Raw genomic sequence first — 15001 nt, forward strand, 5'->3', positions numbered from 1 at the left:
GCCTCACATGCTTCGTACCAGCTGAGACAGAGAGAGGTGGTCTTTGTATGACTGAGCTGAAACAAGCGCTCCTGGATCTGCAGATCCAGCAGACAGCAGACACTTCTGCAGCAGCCAGGACCTCAACACACTCCTCAAGAGGCGCAAGAAAAACTGCAGCAACACAACACAACACCGGCGTTTGCTGTTGTGTCCTGTGTAGACTTTTCTAAATACTCTTCAGTCCCGTTTCAGAGCCTCATGTCTCTGCCGTTGGCTCGAGATTCACCTTAAGAAAAAAAAATATACCCCCCCAAAAAAAGTGTGCCCAGAGTAAAGTCTTGGTTGTGAAATGGGCTCCACGTTGTTGTGGCTGTCTTTTGCGCTGACAGCGGCTCTTTCTGCGGGGGAAGACGCGGGGACCGCAGGGGCCACAAAGGAAGAAGACATCCCGGAGGGCGCATCCACCCTGGCGTTCGTTTTCGATGTGACCGGCTCCATGTACGACGACCTGGTCCAGGTCATCGAAGGCGCGTCCAAGATCCTGGAAACATCGCTGAGCAGACCCAAGAGACCGCTCTACAACTTCGCCCTGGTGCCTTTCCATGACCCAGGTAATGCAAAGATGGAAGCTGCAGCTGTGTGACGCTCACCTGTACTGATCTCGTCTTTACGCACGGCATTTATCGGCTTTATTTGTACTGCGTTGGGGTTTATTTGAAGTTTGCGCTCAGCCAGGGGGAAACAAAAGCACACAGAAAAGCGAGAAATGTCATAGTTTACTCACAATTCACCCCGTGAAAACCTAATGTTCCTCACACCTTCAGAGGAGGGGGAGATTTGGTCTCAGCGCACAGATGTTCATTCTGACGGTCACTATCATTAGCATTCCGCCTGGGTTAGTGTGGAGCTGTAGGTTTGTGATGCAGCATGATGATTATCATCACCACCGGGTGCTCTGTCATTCTGAACCTGTAATGCCTGGGCAATAGACGCTGTCATTGGGCTTTTTTAAACTGAAACATTGGCTTGAAGGTCAGAGGTGCATGCACACATTCACATTAAAACTGACATTGAAACAGTAATTGTCAAGTTCTCCTGGACAAAACAATGCAAACGCAGTTATTGGATATACATTGTGTGCACACACGAATGTACTAAAGCTGCTATGATCTGTTTATCTTCAGACCTACATATGATTTGAGTGCCAATCCAATCCAACCTTCTTTGTAAAGTGCTGTGCAGAATAATAATTGTAAGTCACAATAAATAAAAGGCATATAGAAGGTCACTAAGATACATCTAAAACAACTACAATTAATTAAAAGACATTAAAACGTGCATAAAAGTAACAGCCATATTCACAATAAACCACAATAACAACAGATTAAATAAAAAAAATCATTAAATAGTTTAAAAACAGACAGGGAAGAATGTGCCGGTCTAATGTGCAAACAGATCATTCCATGTTAAGGGGCCACAACAGTGAGTGCACAGTCCCCTCTGAGCTTGAGTTTAGTCTTTGGCACAGTCAGGAGCAGCTGATCGGCTGGGAAGGTGTGTGAAGGTGTAGCAGGGCCATTAAAGGATTTAAAAATAAATAAAAATAATTTGTGCAGCCAGTCGAGTGAGGCTAAAATGAGTTGCTCCGTGGTTGCATCAAACATCATCATCCACAGCTTTTCTGACTTTAACAGTCAACGTTTCAAAGTTTTTTTTTTTGCCTCTCAGGTCCTGTAATTACTATTTTTTTAAAAAGCAGGAGAAAGAAGGGTCACTTCCCTGCTCTCAGAAACACCATCAAAGGCTGTTGTCATGCCGTGTCATGGTGTATGTGTGTGTGTGTGTGTGTGGATCTGGATGTGAAAAGTGGAAGGTGTCCACCTGCAAAAATGCTCATTCAACAACAAGAGCGAGGGGAGGGGAAGGCTCTCACTGTAACTGAGCTGTACAACAAAGCGCTTTCCAGGACCACCGCTGTAGATCTCATAAAGGTCAACACAGAGAGAGAGAGGCAACAGGACAGAGATCACTGACAGATGAGGGGAAATCTGAAGTGACACCATTATGTCCCGTGTCCTGACTATTTATTGCCAAAACCCATGGTTTTATAGATTTTATGTAATTACTTGCCAAAATTAAGGGTGCATTATATAATAAATATAAAGCAACTGGCCATAAAATCCTCCTAATATATCACAGAGACTCAGGAATAATGTTCATATAACAAACTGAACTCACCAACAACAACAGTACAGCCAAAATATTTGCATTAAAAAAAAACATTTTGCAGACTGCAAATCATGTTTATGTTTTGAAATCATGTTTTGGCATGTGGCGCCACCTACTGTACCAATCATTGCAGTCAGTAGAGTCTCAGCTGCCGAGCAACCACGGGTTGCCAGTTACGTCAGAAAACGAAACCTAATAGACCTCGGTATTTTGAATTTGAATGTAGTAACTGTTTGGCCACATTCTTACATATGGCACCTTTAACTTTAGATTATGTAGTTTCTTATAGCTTCACTATATCTAGAATATATGATATATATGTATAGTACTGTGTACACGCATATGTTAAATATAACATCTATGTAGATCTGGGAGAGGAAAATAAATGATACGACAGAGGTGATGTGTGAGGTGAAGAGGCGAATTCCTATTCCAGATGTTTGTTCTCCTCCTGCTAAATGTCAGCATGTCACAAATTCTTACGAAGCATAATTTCTCCATCACTGATTCAATCCACCCTCTGTCTCTGCGCCTAGAATAATAATTATACTCTGAGAAGAAATATGCACAGTCTACACAAGTGCTGCAAATGATGAATTCATTATTGCACGTCTCCCGGGGGGGAAAGTTAATCTCAGATTGTGGTACATTGTGTGTAAAGAGAAGAAGATGGAGTGACTATAACTCGAATCTAACTTTAAGTTAGTCTTTTCACATCATGCAACAGGTTGAGCTGCATTGCTCTTCACAAACCACGTCCTTCCTTGTGTTCGTCCCTGGACACAGACTGACGTTCACTGGCTCCTTAAACTGTTAACGAGGATGTCAGAAAATCCCCGGGGGAAACAGAGGAATGATTAGCAGAGCTCACTCACTGTTAGCAGGGGCAGCTGGACATTAACCCCAAATGTTGTCCTGCCCTTGTCTCTTGTCTCTCTCTCTCTCTCTCTCTCTCTCTCTCTCTCGCTCTCTCTCTCTCGCTCTCTGTCCCACTTTTGTTTTCCTCCAGACTTTTTTTTATTTAGGCTTTGTTTCACTATCCATTTTCTCCACTTTTCCATCCGACCCAGTGAGATAACTGCAGTCCCTACTGTTTGAGTTGGCTCCTGTTGAATCAGCTTCAGCTCTATTTACACTGCAATCTGACATGGTAAACATTGGCGTGTGTGTTTGCGGATCTGTGTTTCTGTCAGCCTGTGTGTGTGTGTGTGTGTGTGTGGGTGTGTGTGTGTTTGAAGTGAGAGTGTCAGGAGGATGCCTGGATATTGGGGTCAGGCTTGTGTGGGGAGATCAGTCAGGAAGCCCCCCCCCCCCCCCTCCATCCTGCGGGGAGAGAAAGGACACTTGACAAGTCACTTTACTGAGCTGCAGCCTTGTGTGCTTAACACTACGGTCTAAGAACACTCCAATGAAACCGCGGTGGAGTTTGAGTTACAGCTTCCCCCCTCGTTGTGTTTTCATTTCTTACCTTTCTTATTTTTATTCTTAAAAAATGGCTTTCGCTTAATGACAGAATCAGACAGAAGATGTTCAGACGTGAACATGAGCGTCTCGTTCCTGAGAACGCCGAGTAATCCCTCGTTATAGAGTCCAGTCTCGGGCTGAGATTACAAACAGACTCTCTGGACTCGTGGAACATTTATTTGAGAGTTTACAGCCAAATAAACTTTATTTCACAGCACTCTTGCCATTCCCTAGTCAGGAAGTGTGGCCTTTATCCCAGAGCTTATGTCAAAATGTGCAGCTTTCCCCAATCAACTGTTAATATGGAAGCTGTAGAATATGTGAATAAAGTGCTTTTGGCAGTGGACCAAAAATATGATGAGTAAGTGTGTTTTCCACAGCGATTCGACAATTCCCTACACACACATGCTTATCCTTGTAAATACTACCTTGCTGTGACAGAGTGTGTTTGTGTGTTTCTTGTGTGTGCTTGTGCGTGAGTGCTTTAATTGGCTGACACTGAGATGGGTTGTCAGAGACAGTGATGTCTTTTTTGTTTGTTTGTGTTAGCTGAGCACTCTACATAATGCCCTAATGGAGCAGTGGCTGTGAGCTACAGTATATGTTTGACTCGCACCTTTAATTTCAGGCTGTCTGTGTTCACAGCAAATGGAATTTACCTGGATTTTTGCTTTTGACTTTTAAACAGCAAGTTCTGTGAGAGCAAAGGGATTAGTTAACATAACTTGAAGGTGTTTTAATAATGTTTTTAACCTTTTTGTTGCAAACCCTGGAGTAAACAAAGTCCATGATCCATATTACCTTCGGTGGTGATGCTCCATCTGTCCTGCCATGAAGACATTTGTCTCATGCTTGTAGTGGATGCTCATTTCGACAGAGGTCGGGGGACAAGAACTTTGTGTACTCCACTTTGTTAACTTTGCAACTTTTACTTTTACTCCACTACATTTCCTCTACCTATATTTGTTACTCATTACTCCCAAATAAAATCAGAAGAAGAAGAGTTGGTAATGGTCTGTATTTGTATTGAGCTTTTCTCGTCTTGATGAGCTGCTTCACACTACAGTTTTGCTATTCACCCATTCACATGCTGCAACGTCAGGCTAAAGGCCACGTTATACTTCTCCGACTGCGTATGCGTTATCCGACTGCGTCACCGCGGAGACGCCTCGAGCCTTTATACTTCTGCGTCATGGTGACGGACACGCGCTGCAATTTCCACCACGATTTACAACCTTGGTGGTTTGAAGTGTGGTCCTCGATACTGTCATACTGGTAAACCCTCTTATGCATACATAAAACACCCATTTTGCTGAGGTACTTACTACCTTTATACTTTCTGGCTGCACTGTATGTTTCCAAGGAAACGTACAGACCAATGTGCTGGGCTGATGGCGTGATATCTCTCAAACATCAGCTTTTTCCTGAACATAAAGATTTACAATGGAGGTTTCAAAATGAAATCAGTGACTGACATAATTTAATTGTGCACTAGGGTATCTAGTGTAGCTTTCCTGCCATTTGTGTTTAGTTAGAAGGGGATGGAGCAAACCCTTGTGCGTGGAGTGATAGCGGGATAGCCTGCGTCTCCTCTGCATGATCAAAGACGTTCATCACTCAGCTCCCTTTGTTGGAGTCCGGCGTCCTTTCCTACCTTCCCCTTTGCCATTTGTTTCCTTCTATCTAGAGCAGCATTTTTTCGTCTGCTCTGTCCCACCCGTGTGAGATTACAAGGAGCCTGCGTTTAGCTGGACGGAGTCAATAATGATGCTATTAGGCAGGAATGCCAAAGGAGAGAGGTGGAGGCTTTGGAGAATTAGAGGAAGCGAACGGAGTGTGACTACAATGTGGGCCTTTGTGTTTCATGTTCTAATAGTCCTACCCAAGAATATTAAAATGGCCTTTAATTTTTAGGGCCATCATACATGCTGAAATGCCCCGAGGTGCTTTTAGCACAGTGGTTTTAACTCCGCTGAGCTTTGTAATTGGTGCTCAGCGATTATCCCCCCTTTCATCTGTGTCTGAAGGCAGCACATACCTGAGGGTTTCTACGAGGACACTTTAAATTGTTGTCCGTTTGCAAATATATGAGAGAATCCAAGACAATGTATGGATAAAGAATGGAGTCGGTGCTTAGAAAGGTCACAGGTAGTTGACCTTTTGATGCAATGGGTGACACAAATCCACTCAGAACAAATGGCCCATTCCAAAGGCATTTGTCAAACGTTTCTGTCATTTTGTACTCTTATCTGTGTTCGCTTGGTTTCCCTCTGGGCTTTGTGTTTGTTTTCCATTCTCTGTTGAATACCAAGTTCCATCTTGACGTCTTAAGGATCATGTACCCCTGCATGGTTGTGACCTTAAAGCCCTTCATCATTGTTAGGCCTTTCACCAACATCCCATACAACTGTCACTACATTTTAATATACAAGAACTGTAGCTAGACTGCACCATTGGACTACGGTCCTGATGTCGAGCTCCGTTCTGAGTCCTCCTACCATCCCTAAACCTTCAAATATTAAATTCCTTGGGTTGGCGGGGCATAAACTTATCAGTTGAAAAATGCTCTGGCCTGGATCCCATCGCGTTTATCCTCTTCTTTTATTTCTGGGTCAAAGCCTGGAGGTGGGAACTATGAAGCATGTGCAAAACAGTTGAACATAGGTATGCAACAGTGACTCCCAATTTACCGGGGTGTGATAATCCAACTATGGGGAATTCTATCAAATATAATTTCAGTTGGATTAAGATGTATAGATATATTGTTTAAGGCTGTAATCAACCAAAGAAACTCTCAATGTTCACGCGCCAGTGCTGGTGCTAATCACATCATCATTCGTCTGGTCCTGGTGTATATTTTCCTCCTGTAGGTCTTCATTGTGCTGAATTTGTATTTTTACTCAGTAACGGATAGGATTTATAAAGTAACTAAGTATAATACTTGAGTCAATACGTACTCAAGTAAAATACAAAATCCTGAATTTAAATTGTTCTTAAAAAAATACAAAATACACAAGAAAAGTATTCAATACAGTAACTTGAGGAAATGTATTTTGTTACTTTTTACCTCTGTGGAAAACCAGGGGGGTGTTATCTGAAGACACGCTGTTACCTGTGAAACACGGGTGCTCTAAAACACCCCCATTACCACCTGGTACTTTCCTGGTAATAAAATTCACCATTAAAAATAAATAAATAATAATAATAGTAATAATAATAATAATGATAACACACACAAATAGTCTGTTGATTGTCAATTATAGCAGGACTTCTCCATCATTGTCCTCTGGACTCACTGCCCTGCTTGCATGTTTCCTTGCTTCAACACACCTGATTCAGATAAATGGCTCGTTATCAGGATTCTGCTGTGCTTGCTGACGAGCTGATCGTTTGAATCAGGTGTGTTGGAGCGAGGAAACATGTAGGTCAGTGTGTGTCCAGGACCAGGAGCGACAAACCCTGAACAAGCAGATGATAAGTAAGTTGCTTACACAATCTACAGAGAAGTAGTGTTTGGTTAATAGCGAAAATTGTTTTATATAGTTTATATAATAAATATAGTTTCAATTTTGTATCGGGTTAGGGTCAGAATCTGTTCGTAAATTGTACATCACTTCACATCTAACCCTTACTAACTACACAATAGTTTGTTGTTTCCTAACATCATATAAATATACTGAGTGATGATAACCACCCTCAATATCTGGTGTTTAGTTTGTGTTGCAGTATGTTTTATTTATTTTATCTGTATGTCTTAACAAAAGAGGAGAGACAGTCTGTGCAGGTAAAATATAAGCTTATATTTGAAGCATAAAAAAGTGAAAAGGAACGAGAACAATGATGATTGAGGCTGCTGGAGACCTAAATGAGAGTGCTCTGCAAACATGCTCATTTCTAAATGATTATATATATATGCACCATATCATTTAAATGTATAGAATATGATAGTAACGCCTTTGTAGTGTATATAGCTGGTTATCAAATCCTCAGAAAGTGAATCCCCAAATTAAGCACAGCAATAAACATATTGTATGTCTGACACCTGCAACAAGTACAACTTGTTTTAAAGCAAGTTGTACTTGTACTTGTGTGTTTACGTAAATGGGTATGTCAAATAAAGTGCATTTTTACCAGACTTAATGTAACCTTGTGGCTGTGGATTCAGTCATCACATCATTTATTTTAGTTTTCACTAAATGGCGATCTACATCTATCTATGAAGCAAGTTGCGTTTGTCTGTCTGTGTCTCTGTGACGGGCATATCTTGCTGATCGTTAGTCAGATCGCCCTAAGACTTTGGATATGGGTTGAGCATGGCCCGATGGTGTGCATCCTTGATTTTCAAATTTTTTGGAGAAATTTAAATTTTCCCTGATTTATCACACTACACCAGGCAGGCAGCGGCTCATCAGCAGCAGCTGCGCTGTCTGGAGCGGGGAGGTGGGAGTGAAGAGGCTGTTCTCATGGTGGGTGAGACATTTTCACACGCAGAACATGGTGTTATACTGGAACGACGAGGTGTCCATTCACCAATACTCAAGCACATATTTATTTTTCATTAGCATGCTACTACTTTTGCGGCTAACTTGGCGAACCTGTTACCTCCAAAGGTAAGCTAGCGAGGCTACTATTACCATTAAAGCAGAGCTAACATAATACAAACACTGTGCAACCTCATTTGCACAACGCAAATGTTTTCATTTTCGATTAGCGTAGCTAGCTGTTGTGAATGTCAGCCACGTCAGTATGGGCGTGTCAGCTCCTACTATAGGAATACATACTTCCTAGGGGCACTGCACTAGTACATTAAGGCAACAAAAACAGAGAAACAAAGAGTAACAAAAAAGTAAAATAACAACATAGTAATAAGGTACACACGAAGCAACATCATATCCATTTAAAAGGCTCTGTGTTGTACCAGGTACTGTGGATTTAATCAGGATAACTTATCAATCTTTTTTTTACATTTTTTATTTTTATTTTTAACTGATATATTGAACTAAAATGTGTTCTAAACTTGGTTTTCCTCCCCTAGGAATTTGACTGCTCTTGTCAACTTTGTGTTTCAACATGCATGTTTGCTGCACGTCCAACATGTGTTTTACTGTTGTGGGGCAGACATGTTCCTTATCTCTGACCTATCTGTAACTCTTACCATGTGTCTCCAGCACAAACAGTCTGTCATTTCAAGAGAGAGTGAGAGTGTTGAGGACCTGAGGACAACCAGGTGATTCTTCATATCAGCTGCTCACTGGTCACCTGTTGTTTGTGGTGAGCAGCTTTTAAAAAATGCTGCTCTTTTAGTTTGTTGTGTCCAGTGTCCAGTGTCCAGCTGACCTGTTTTTCAGCAGAGTTTCGGTTTCCAAATCACTGCTTCAAAATTAAACTGAACTAAAACCCAAATTAATTGTCTACAGCAAAGCAATTCAGCTTTGTTATCCATAATATGTTACAGACAGCTTAACTCTTCTATTGCTGCCCCTTGTTTTTTGTTTTATAGTCAATTAAATCACTACATATTGATATTAAGACAGATTCATTAATTATTAGTTTTTTAACTTGAATCTGGAGGACACATTTAACCACAAAGATCGAGTGCCAAATTCGACAATTTCCATGATTTGTTATGGTACGACTTCTTGCTGGTTGTGTCTTCCAAAGCTTTTTTTCAACACTGCATGAACTATTCATGTAGTGTTTAGTTGAAATATGTGTGTTTTAAAATGACATTGAGACTTGAACCCCGATGTCATGTGCTTCTTCCCATGGACACAGTTGTTTGATCATGTAAAACAAGACAGTGGTAAATGTAACAGCACGGAACAGCATGATAACTTGTATTAGTTTGATACAGATTTGAATAGTAGACACTTTTGTACCTTCTATTAACACTGGATTTATCGTTGTGAGAAACCCACAGTAAATGATCACTTAATTAATATTTATTTGTGGATCATTTAGCTCACACCAAATGTATTTCTAGGGGAATCCAATAAAGGGACAACAACAAAGAATCTGAGGAGAATTTTAACTGACGTGGAAGCATGTTCCTTTAACTGTGACAAATGTGTCCAAACCAGACAAGTGTTCAGGGAATTACTGGCTGCGAGGTTATAGGTCAGGCTGTCGGTGCCCTCTGCCCTCTACCTCTGAGGGTTATGCATCGGGTGAAGTCATGTATCATGAAGACCACCTCTCAAGACAAATGTTCCCAAAAAAATATGATGCTTACATATTCTGCACTGCACAAACCAATTGAGATTTATAAAATAGTTGACACCTAGTTCATGAACCTGTTACTCTCTGGTAAGAATGCAAACAACAGGAGGAAGAACGCAGCCTCGCAATGTGGTGTGGACTCTTCTAGCTACTCTTACAGCTCTTACAGCGACTGTGGTGGTAGTAAACAAGTAACAAGTTGTAAATATTCACAACATACCTGTACAAATCTGAAGGCCCTCATGGTTGCTGTGGCACACCAGTAGGAAACCAGCTCCTCAGACATGCAAGTGTGCATGTGTGTGTGTGTGTGTGTGGTCGACACTGCTGATCTGCTGCATGTGAGCTTCTTGTGATTGTTGACATAGGGTGTCCCTATACTTGTTGAGATAGAGAGGGCTAGAGTAAACTTTAGGGTCTAACTAGTCCTTCAAACAAAGAGATGTCATGGGCACACTTCAGACAGAGGATTAGATAAAAATGTGATCGTTCTCAGATCAACCTAATCCAAGAAAAACGAATTTAACCCACATACAGTTAATGCTGGTTAGTAACTAACCACAACAACTTGTATGATGACTCTTGTACCATGAACTGGTCCACTGTTTTCCAACAGGTCTCCATTTTCCTGCAGACAAGCACATAACAATCCCAGTACTCCACAATAGCGATGGCAATATAACAACAAAGATATGTCACGTCTGCTTATGTGATGACATGTGACACTCTTGAAGTGGTGTCCTTTCTTAAGAGCTAGATTTTGACCATTATCTAACTCAGTTCCAAGTGGAACGGAGCAAAGAGGAGAATGGGATTGGGCACATTAGAGTCTTAACCAAGGCAATACAACCTTATGCCTTTGCCTAAAGCTGTGGAACCACAGCATAACTTTCTTAGTTTTTCCTAATTTTGAACAGACTTAGAGTACACATGAACTGACTGGTTTCAGCAAACAATTTTATGACGACTGAAAGACGGGATGACACATTTAACAACTGACAAGGGATCACAAACTACATGATTCTTGAAGCCAACTGAACACAAACGCTTGTGCAAACTTTGCGAGAGAGTCTACGTGAGTCACAGTACTAAGGGTAAACAAACATGGGCGACAAACGGTTCGCTGTTGCTGTTGTTTGTGCTCTGAGATATCAAAGAAGAAAAGACGGTATAGGTGAAGTCATGGAGTAGTTGACGTTGACATCGTTTTTTTTTAGATATTCCCGCTCCCTCCTGTCGTCTTCTGAAGCTATGTCCCACCTACTCCTTTTGTTAGTTGCATGGTTTGTTAGCATTTGTGTTTGACATTTGTGTGTAGTTGATGAAGAAGTTAAGAAAGATTTATTACAGCTTGACCTAGAAACCCCACTATCAATCAGTATTGACAGGGGGTTGAGCGGGTAATTGACAGCACAGCTCTCACAACATTCATCATAAAACAGACCAGAACTCTTCCATAGTATTTGGACATTGTTTTCATCCTCTGTCACATTCCTTTGACTACAACCCAACTTGGTTTGTGTGTATGCTGTTTACTCTTCAGACATTTGGTTCAATGTTACAGCTCAAAGATCACATTTGTTGTAATTGGGACGAGCAACCAAAATGGTGGCTGCAAACAAACCCGGATTGTCTTAATACAATCCAGATTCTGACAGCTTGTTTTTGTACATTGACGGACTAATATATCCTGATAACATGCCAGCTGAAAAAGTGACAATACAACATGAATTTTTAAATGTCGAGCACAAAAGACAACAGAGTTGTGCCTTTATGTATACAAATTAAGAACAGTGAACAGTGAGCAGAAACATTCTGTGTGGTTTTTTGCACAGTACAATAAGCTCAAACTAAACTAAAGAGACCTCAAAATAAATATTCAGCGCATGAACTCTGGCAAAATACAAAATGACCCTTTACTCTAGAAAAAAAGGAAACTATAATGCACACCAGACCATTAACAGATCATGGACTTCATGACCATGGTTGAAAAACCTGTAACGGTCAAAAGTCAGCCTGAAAGATATGGTTGTAACTCACTGCTGTGCTGTTTTTCTTTAAATCCTCTACAAAAATATCAAATTTTTACCCAAATCATCACTTATTTTTGAACAGCAAACAACAAGAAATACATGGATTTTGATGATGCATAGTTTTCTCTATACGTAACGCCTGGCCAAAATATAATCTCATGTCACATGTATAGATGATAAAGACTCAACATCATCTTCATGAAGACAATGCAACAGACAGTGATGACTATAGTTGTTGCCAAACAGCTCTCCATCATCTTCTGAGCAATAAGTTATCCACTTACTTTAGTCCGTTTTCTTCCTTCCATATTTGTCTTCATCATTTCTAATGGCTTCAATTCAGACAGAAAGTCTAGGGGCGGTCGCCAAAACCACACTGACAGATTGCACTCAACTCTCTCTTTTATGTGGTCCTTTGTAGAAATTCACTTCATCCCAACAGCACACTGAAGTCATACCGAGCTTTTTGGTGGCAATTAGGCTAAAGGTTTTGAATGTTAACATGTGGTAGAGTTCGGATGGATCCTCATGAATCCACGTCCTTGTTGTGTTCACTGTGATCATTGCATGTGATCCCACTTTGTCCCAGAGAAGATGGAAAAAGGGAGGTTCAAAGAGCGTGCTGTGGAAGTCATCACTCGGTTCTTCACCATCACTGCCTACTGTGCTTCTGCTTAAAATGTCTGTGGTGATTCTCATTCACTGATGTCTTGGCGATCCAAAGGCATTAAATTGGTCTTGTTTTGATGTCTCAGCAAATTTACAACAGCACTTTGTGATAATGGCACAGAGGATGTCATGTGTTTCCTTCGTTTATGGTCAACCATGATTTGAACTGAGTTACAGCTGTCAAGAGGTATGCATCCGATGTCATGCACTTAACATTTGATGTCGCAGTTTCAGGTTATTGTTCATTTCATTGGCGTCAAGGTAGCATTTGATTGAAAAACTATTCACTGTGTTGTTTGAAATAAATCGAAAGGGAGAAGACGAGGCAATACAAAATGTGTTATCACGTATGCAAGGTATAGTGATGGACATGACAACTTCTCAAAAAGTAAGATAGTGGTGGAACATGGTTTGCATGTTCTTCCCATGTGTGCATGAATTTTCTCCGGGATTTCCATCTTCCTCCCACATACAGATTTAGGAATTAGGGAAATTGGACTGTGATGGACTGGTGACCTGTCCAGGGTGTCTTTCGCTCTATGTCAGCTGAGATTGGCACCAGCATCCCCCACGATATGGAGGATATGGTAGAAAATGAATCAATGAGTGCTAATTTTTATGATGTTTAGACTCAATTGTTATCTGATGCTATAAAAACAAGGTCAAATGTAATGATGGACACTAAGGCTGCCTTGTGATTGGTCAAAATAATGTATCGGCTAAACCTTGATGTTGCTGCTTCACTTGGGAGAAGGAAGTAGAGGCGTGTTGCTGATCTATTATTTATATCTTAATTTGTTCCAACTTCACCCACAAACTAACGTGACCAGTATTCACACATAAACATATAGTACATGCTGTATACTGGTATGTTTTTTCTACCAGATGGCAGATGGATGACTGGTGGCAGGTTAAGCGCTGTCATCCATATCCAGAACATCCTCCTCGTTCATCTGGGACAAATTACATGGCTGTGTATGGTGCATGAGCATTACTCGGTTCTCACTTTATATTTGTGTGTGCCAGGCTGTGTGTGTGTGTGTGTGTGTGTGATCATTTGAACTTATGAATGGGCCGAGTAATGGAGGTCTGAGGTTTTGTGGCCTAACGTCCTGACACATATTTGGTCGCATCAATTGAAGTGGAACAAGAGCCTGGTGGTCTTTCTTTCTTCCTTTCTTTCTTCTGGTTGTGGTGAGAAGTTTGCATCACAAGTTCAGTTTGTGGTGGTGGTTTGAAATCAAGCTCATCATCAGCTCTGTCGCTGAAGGCTAATCCCTGGCAGTTGGTGAAGTCAGGCATGGTTAAAGAGGCAGAGGGAAAGGGTGGACTCAGGGGTGAAATTAGAAAGATATATATTATAGGCAGAAGAAGCATGGATTGTGTAGCACAGACTTGAAAGTTTCTTGCTCAGTTTATTAGAACTAGGGATTGTTTAATCACACTTTTTCATATTAGTCTGATATAAAGTTTTTACACTTGTCTGTTTTGCTTTTATCTTCTTTTATCTTAACACAAATCCACATGATTACTACATTCTTTACTCACATGTTGGTCACATGACATTTGGAACGTACGTCTTTATTCACAGCCTGCACTTAATGCACCATTTATTTGATGTTTAAGGTTTTAGGTTTTATTTCACGTTTTTCTTTAACCAATACCCGATACAGGTCATTTTGACCTGTATCGGACCAATACTGAATAACATATTGGCTCACACCTCTTAAGAACATGTATAATAGGAAATAGAAACACAATGTCTGAAGTAGTGTTTTGTCAGATGTCATACATACTAGAAAATGCATGTTAAATGTGCATGGAGCAAAAGCAAACCACTTGCAGCAAAATTCAATTTATGATGCTTTTTAACATACCATTTGGATTTTGAGGGGCTTACTGTTTTTTCCCCTTCACATACATTATTATCTCATCAGAGGGACTGACCACTTCCTGTGCAGTGTGCTGCCCCATTTCAAATGGGCAAAACACATAAACTTGGTAAAACGCAGGAATCACCCTTTCTCAAGGGTGCAATTTCCTGTTTGGGAAAACCCTTTACTCTGATTTTGCTGCTTTTATACTTGAGTACCCTGAGCATATTCAGGCAAATATGGTTCAAATCAAATAAACCAGAAAAAAAGTTAACAAAGAATAGTTCATTCATCCATTCATTCATTCATTTGCTACCTCTGAATCCTCCATGAGTGTTGCGGGTGGCTGTAGTTAATCCCAGCTGACAATGTTGACATTTAAACTACAGTAAACTTGCTTATGTTTGTGTGCATTTATATTCTTCAAGTGTAGATTCATTTGTGTGTCGAAACATGTACACATTTGTTTTCTTCATTTTATGAAGTGTGTTTCATCCTGGACACTCATTCTCATTGTGCCGTACTAGTTGC

At 40.8% G+C, this 15001-nt stretch overlaps 1 protein-coding gene across 1 annotated transcript in view; it reads left to right on the plus strand.

The window, feature by feature from the left end:
* Positions 1 to 331: 331 nt before the first annotated feature.
* The window catches only part of hmcn1 (hemicentin 1), a gene marked incomplete at both ends in the record, with an annotated part of 84621 nt that continues 69951 nt past the window's right edge, over positions 332 to 15001 (plus strand). Inside the window, one exon of the mRNA XM_083888370.1 lies at positions 332 to 593. Within this exon, the coding sequence (XP_083744496.1) occupies positions 332 to 593 (262 nt within the window). The remainder of the gene's footprint in view (positions 594 to 15001) is intronic.

This window comes from Microchirus variegatus, assembly GCF_963457635.1.
Source record: "Microchirus variegatus genome assembly, chromosome: 4".
NCBI lineage: Eukaryota > Metazoa > Chordata > Actinopteri > Pleuronectiformes > Soleidae > Microchirus > Microchirus variegatus.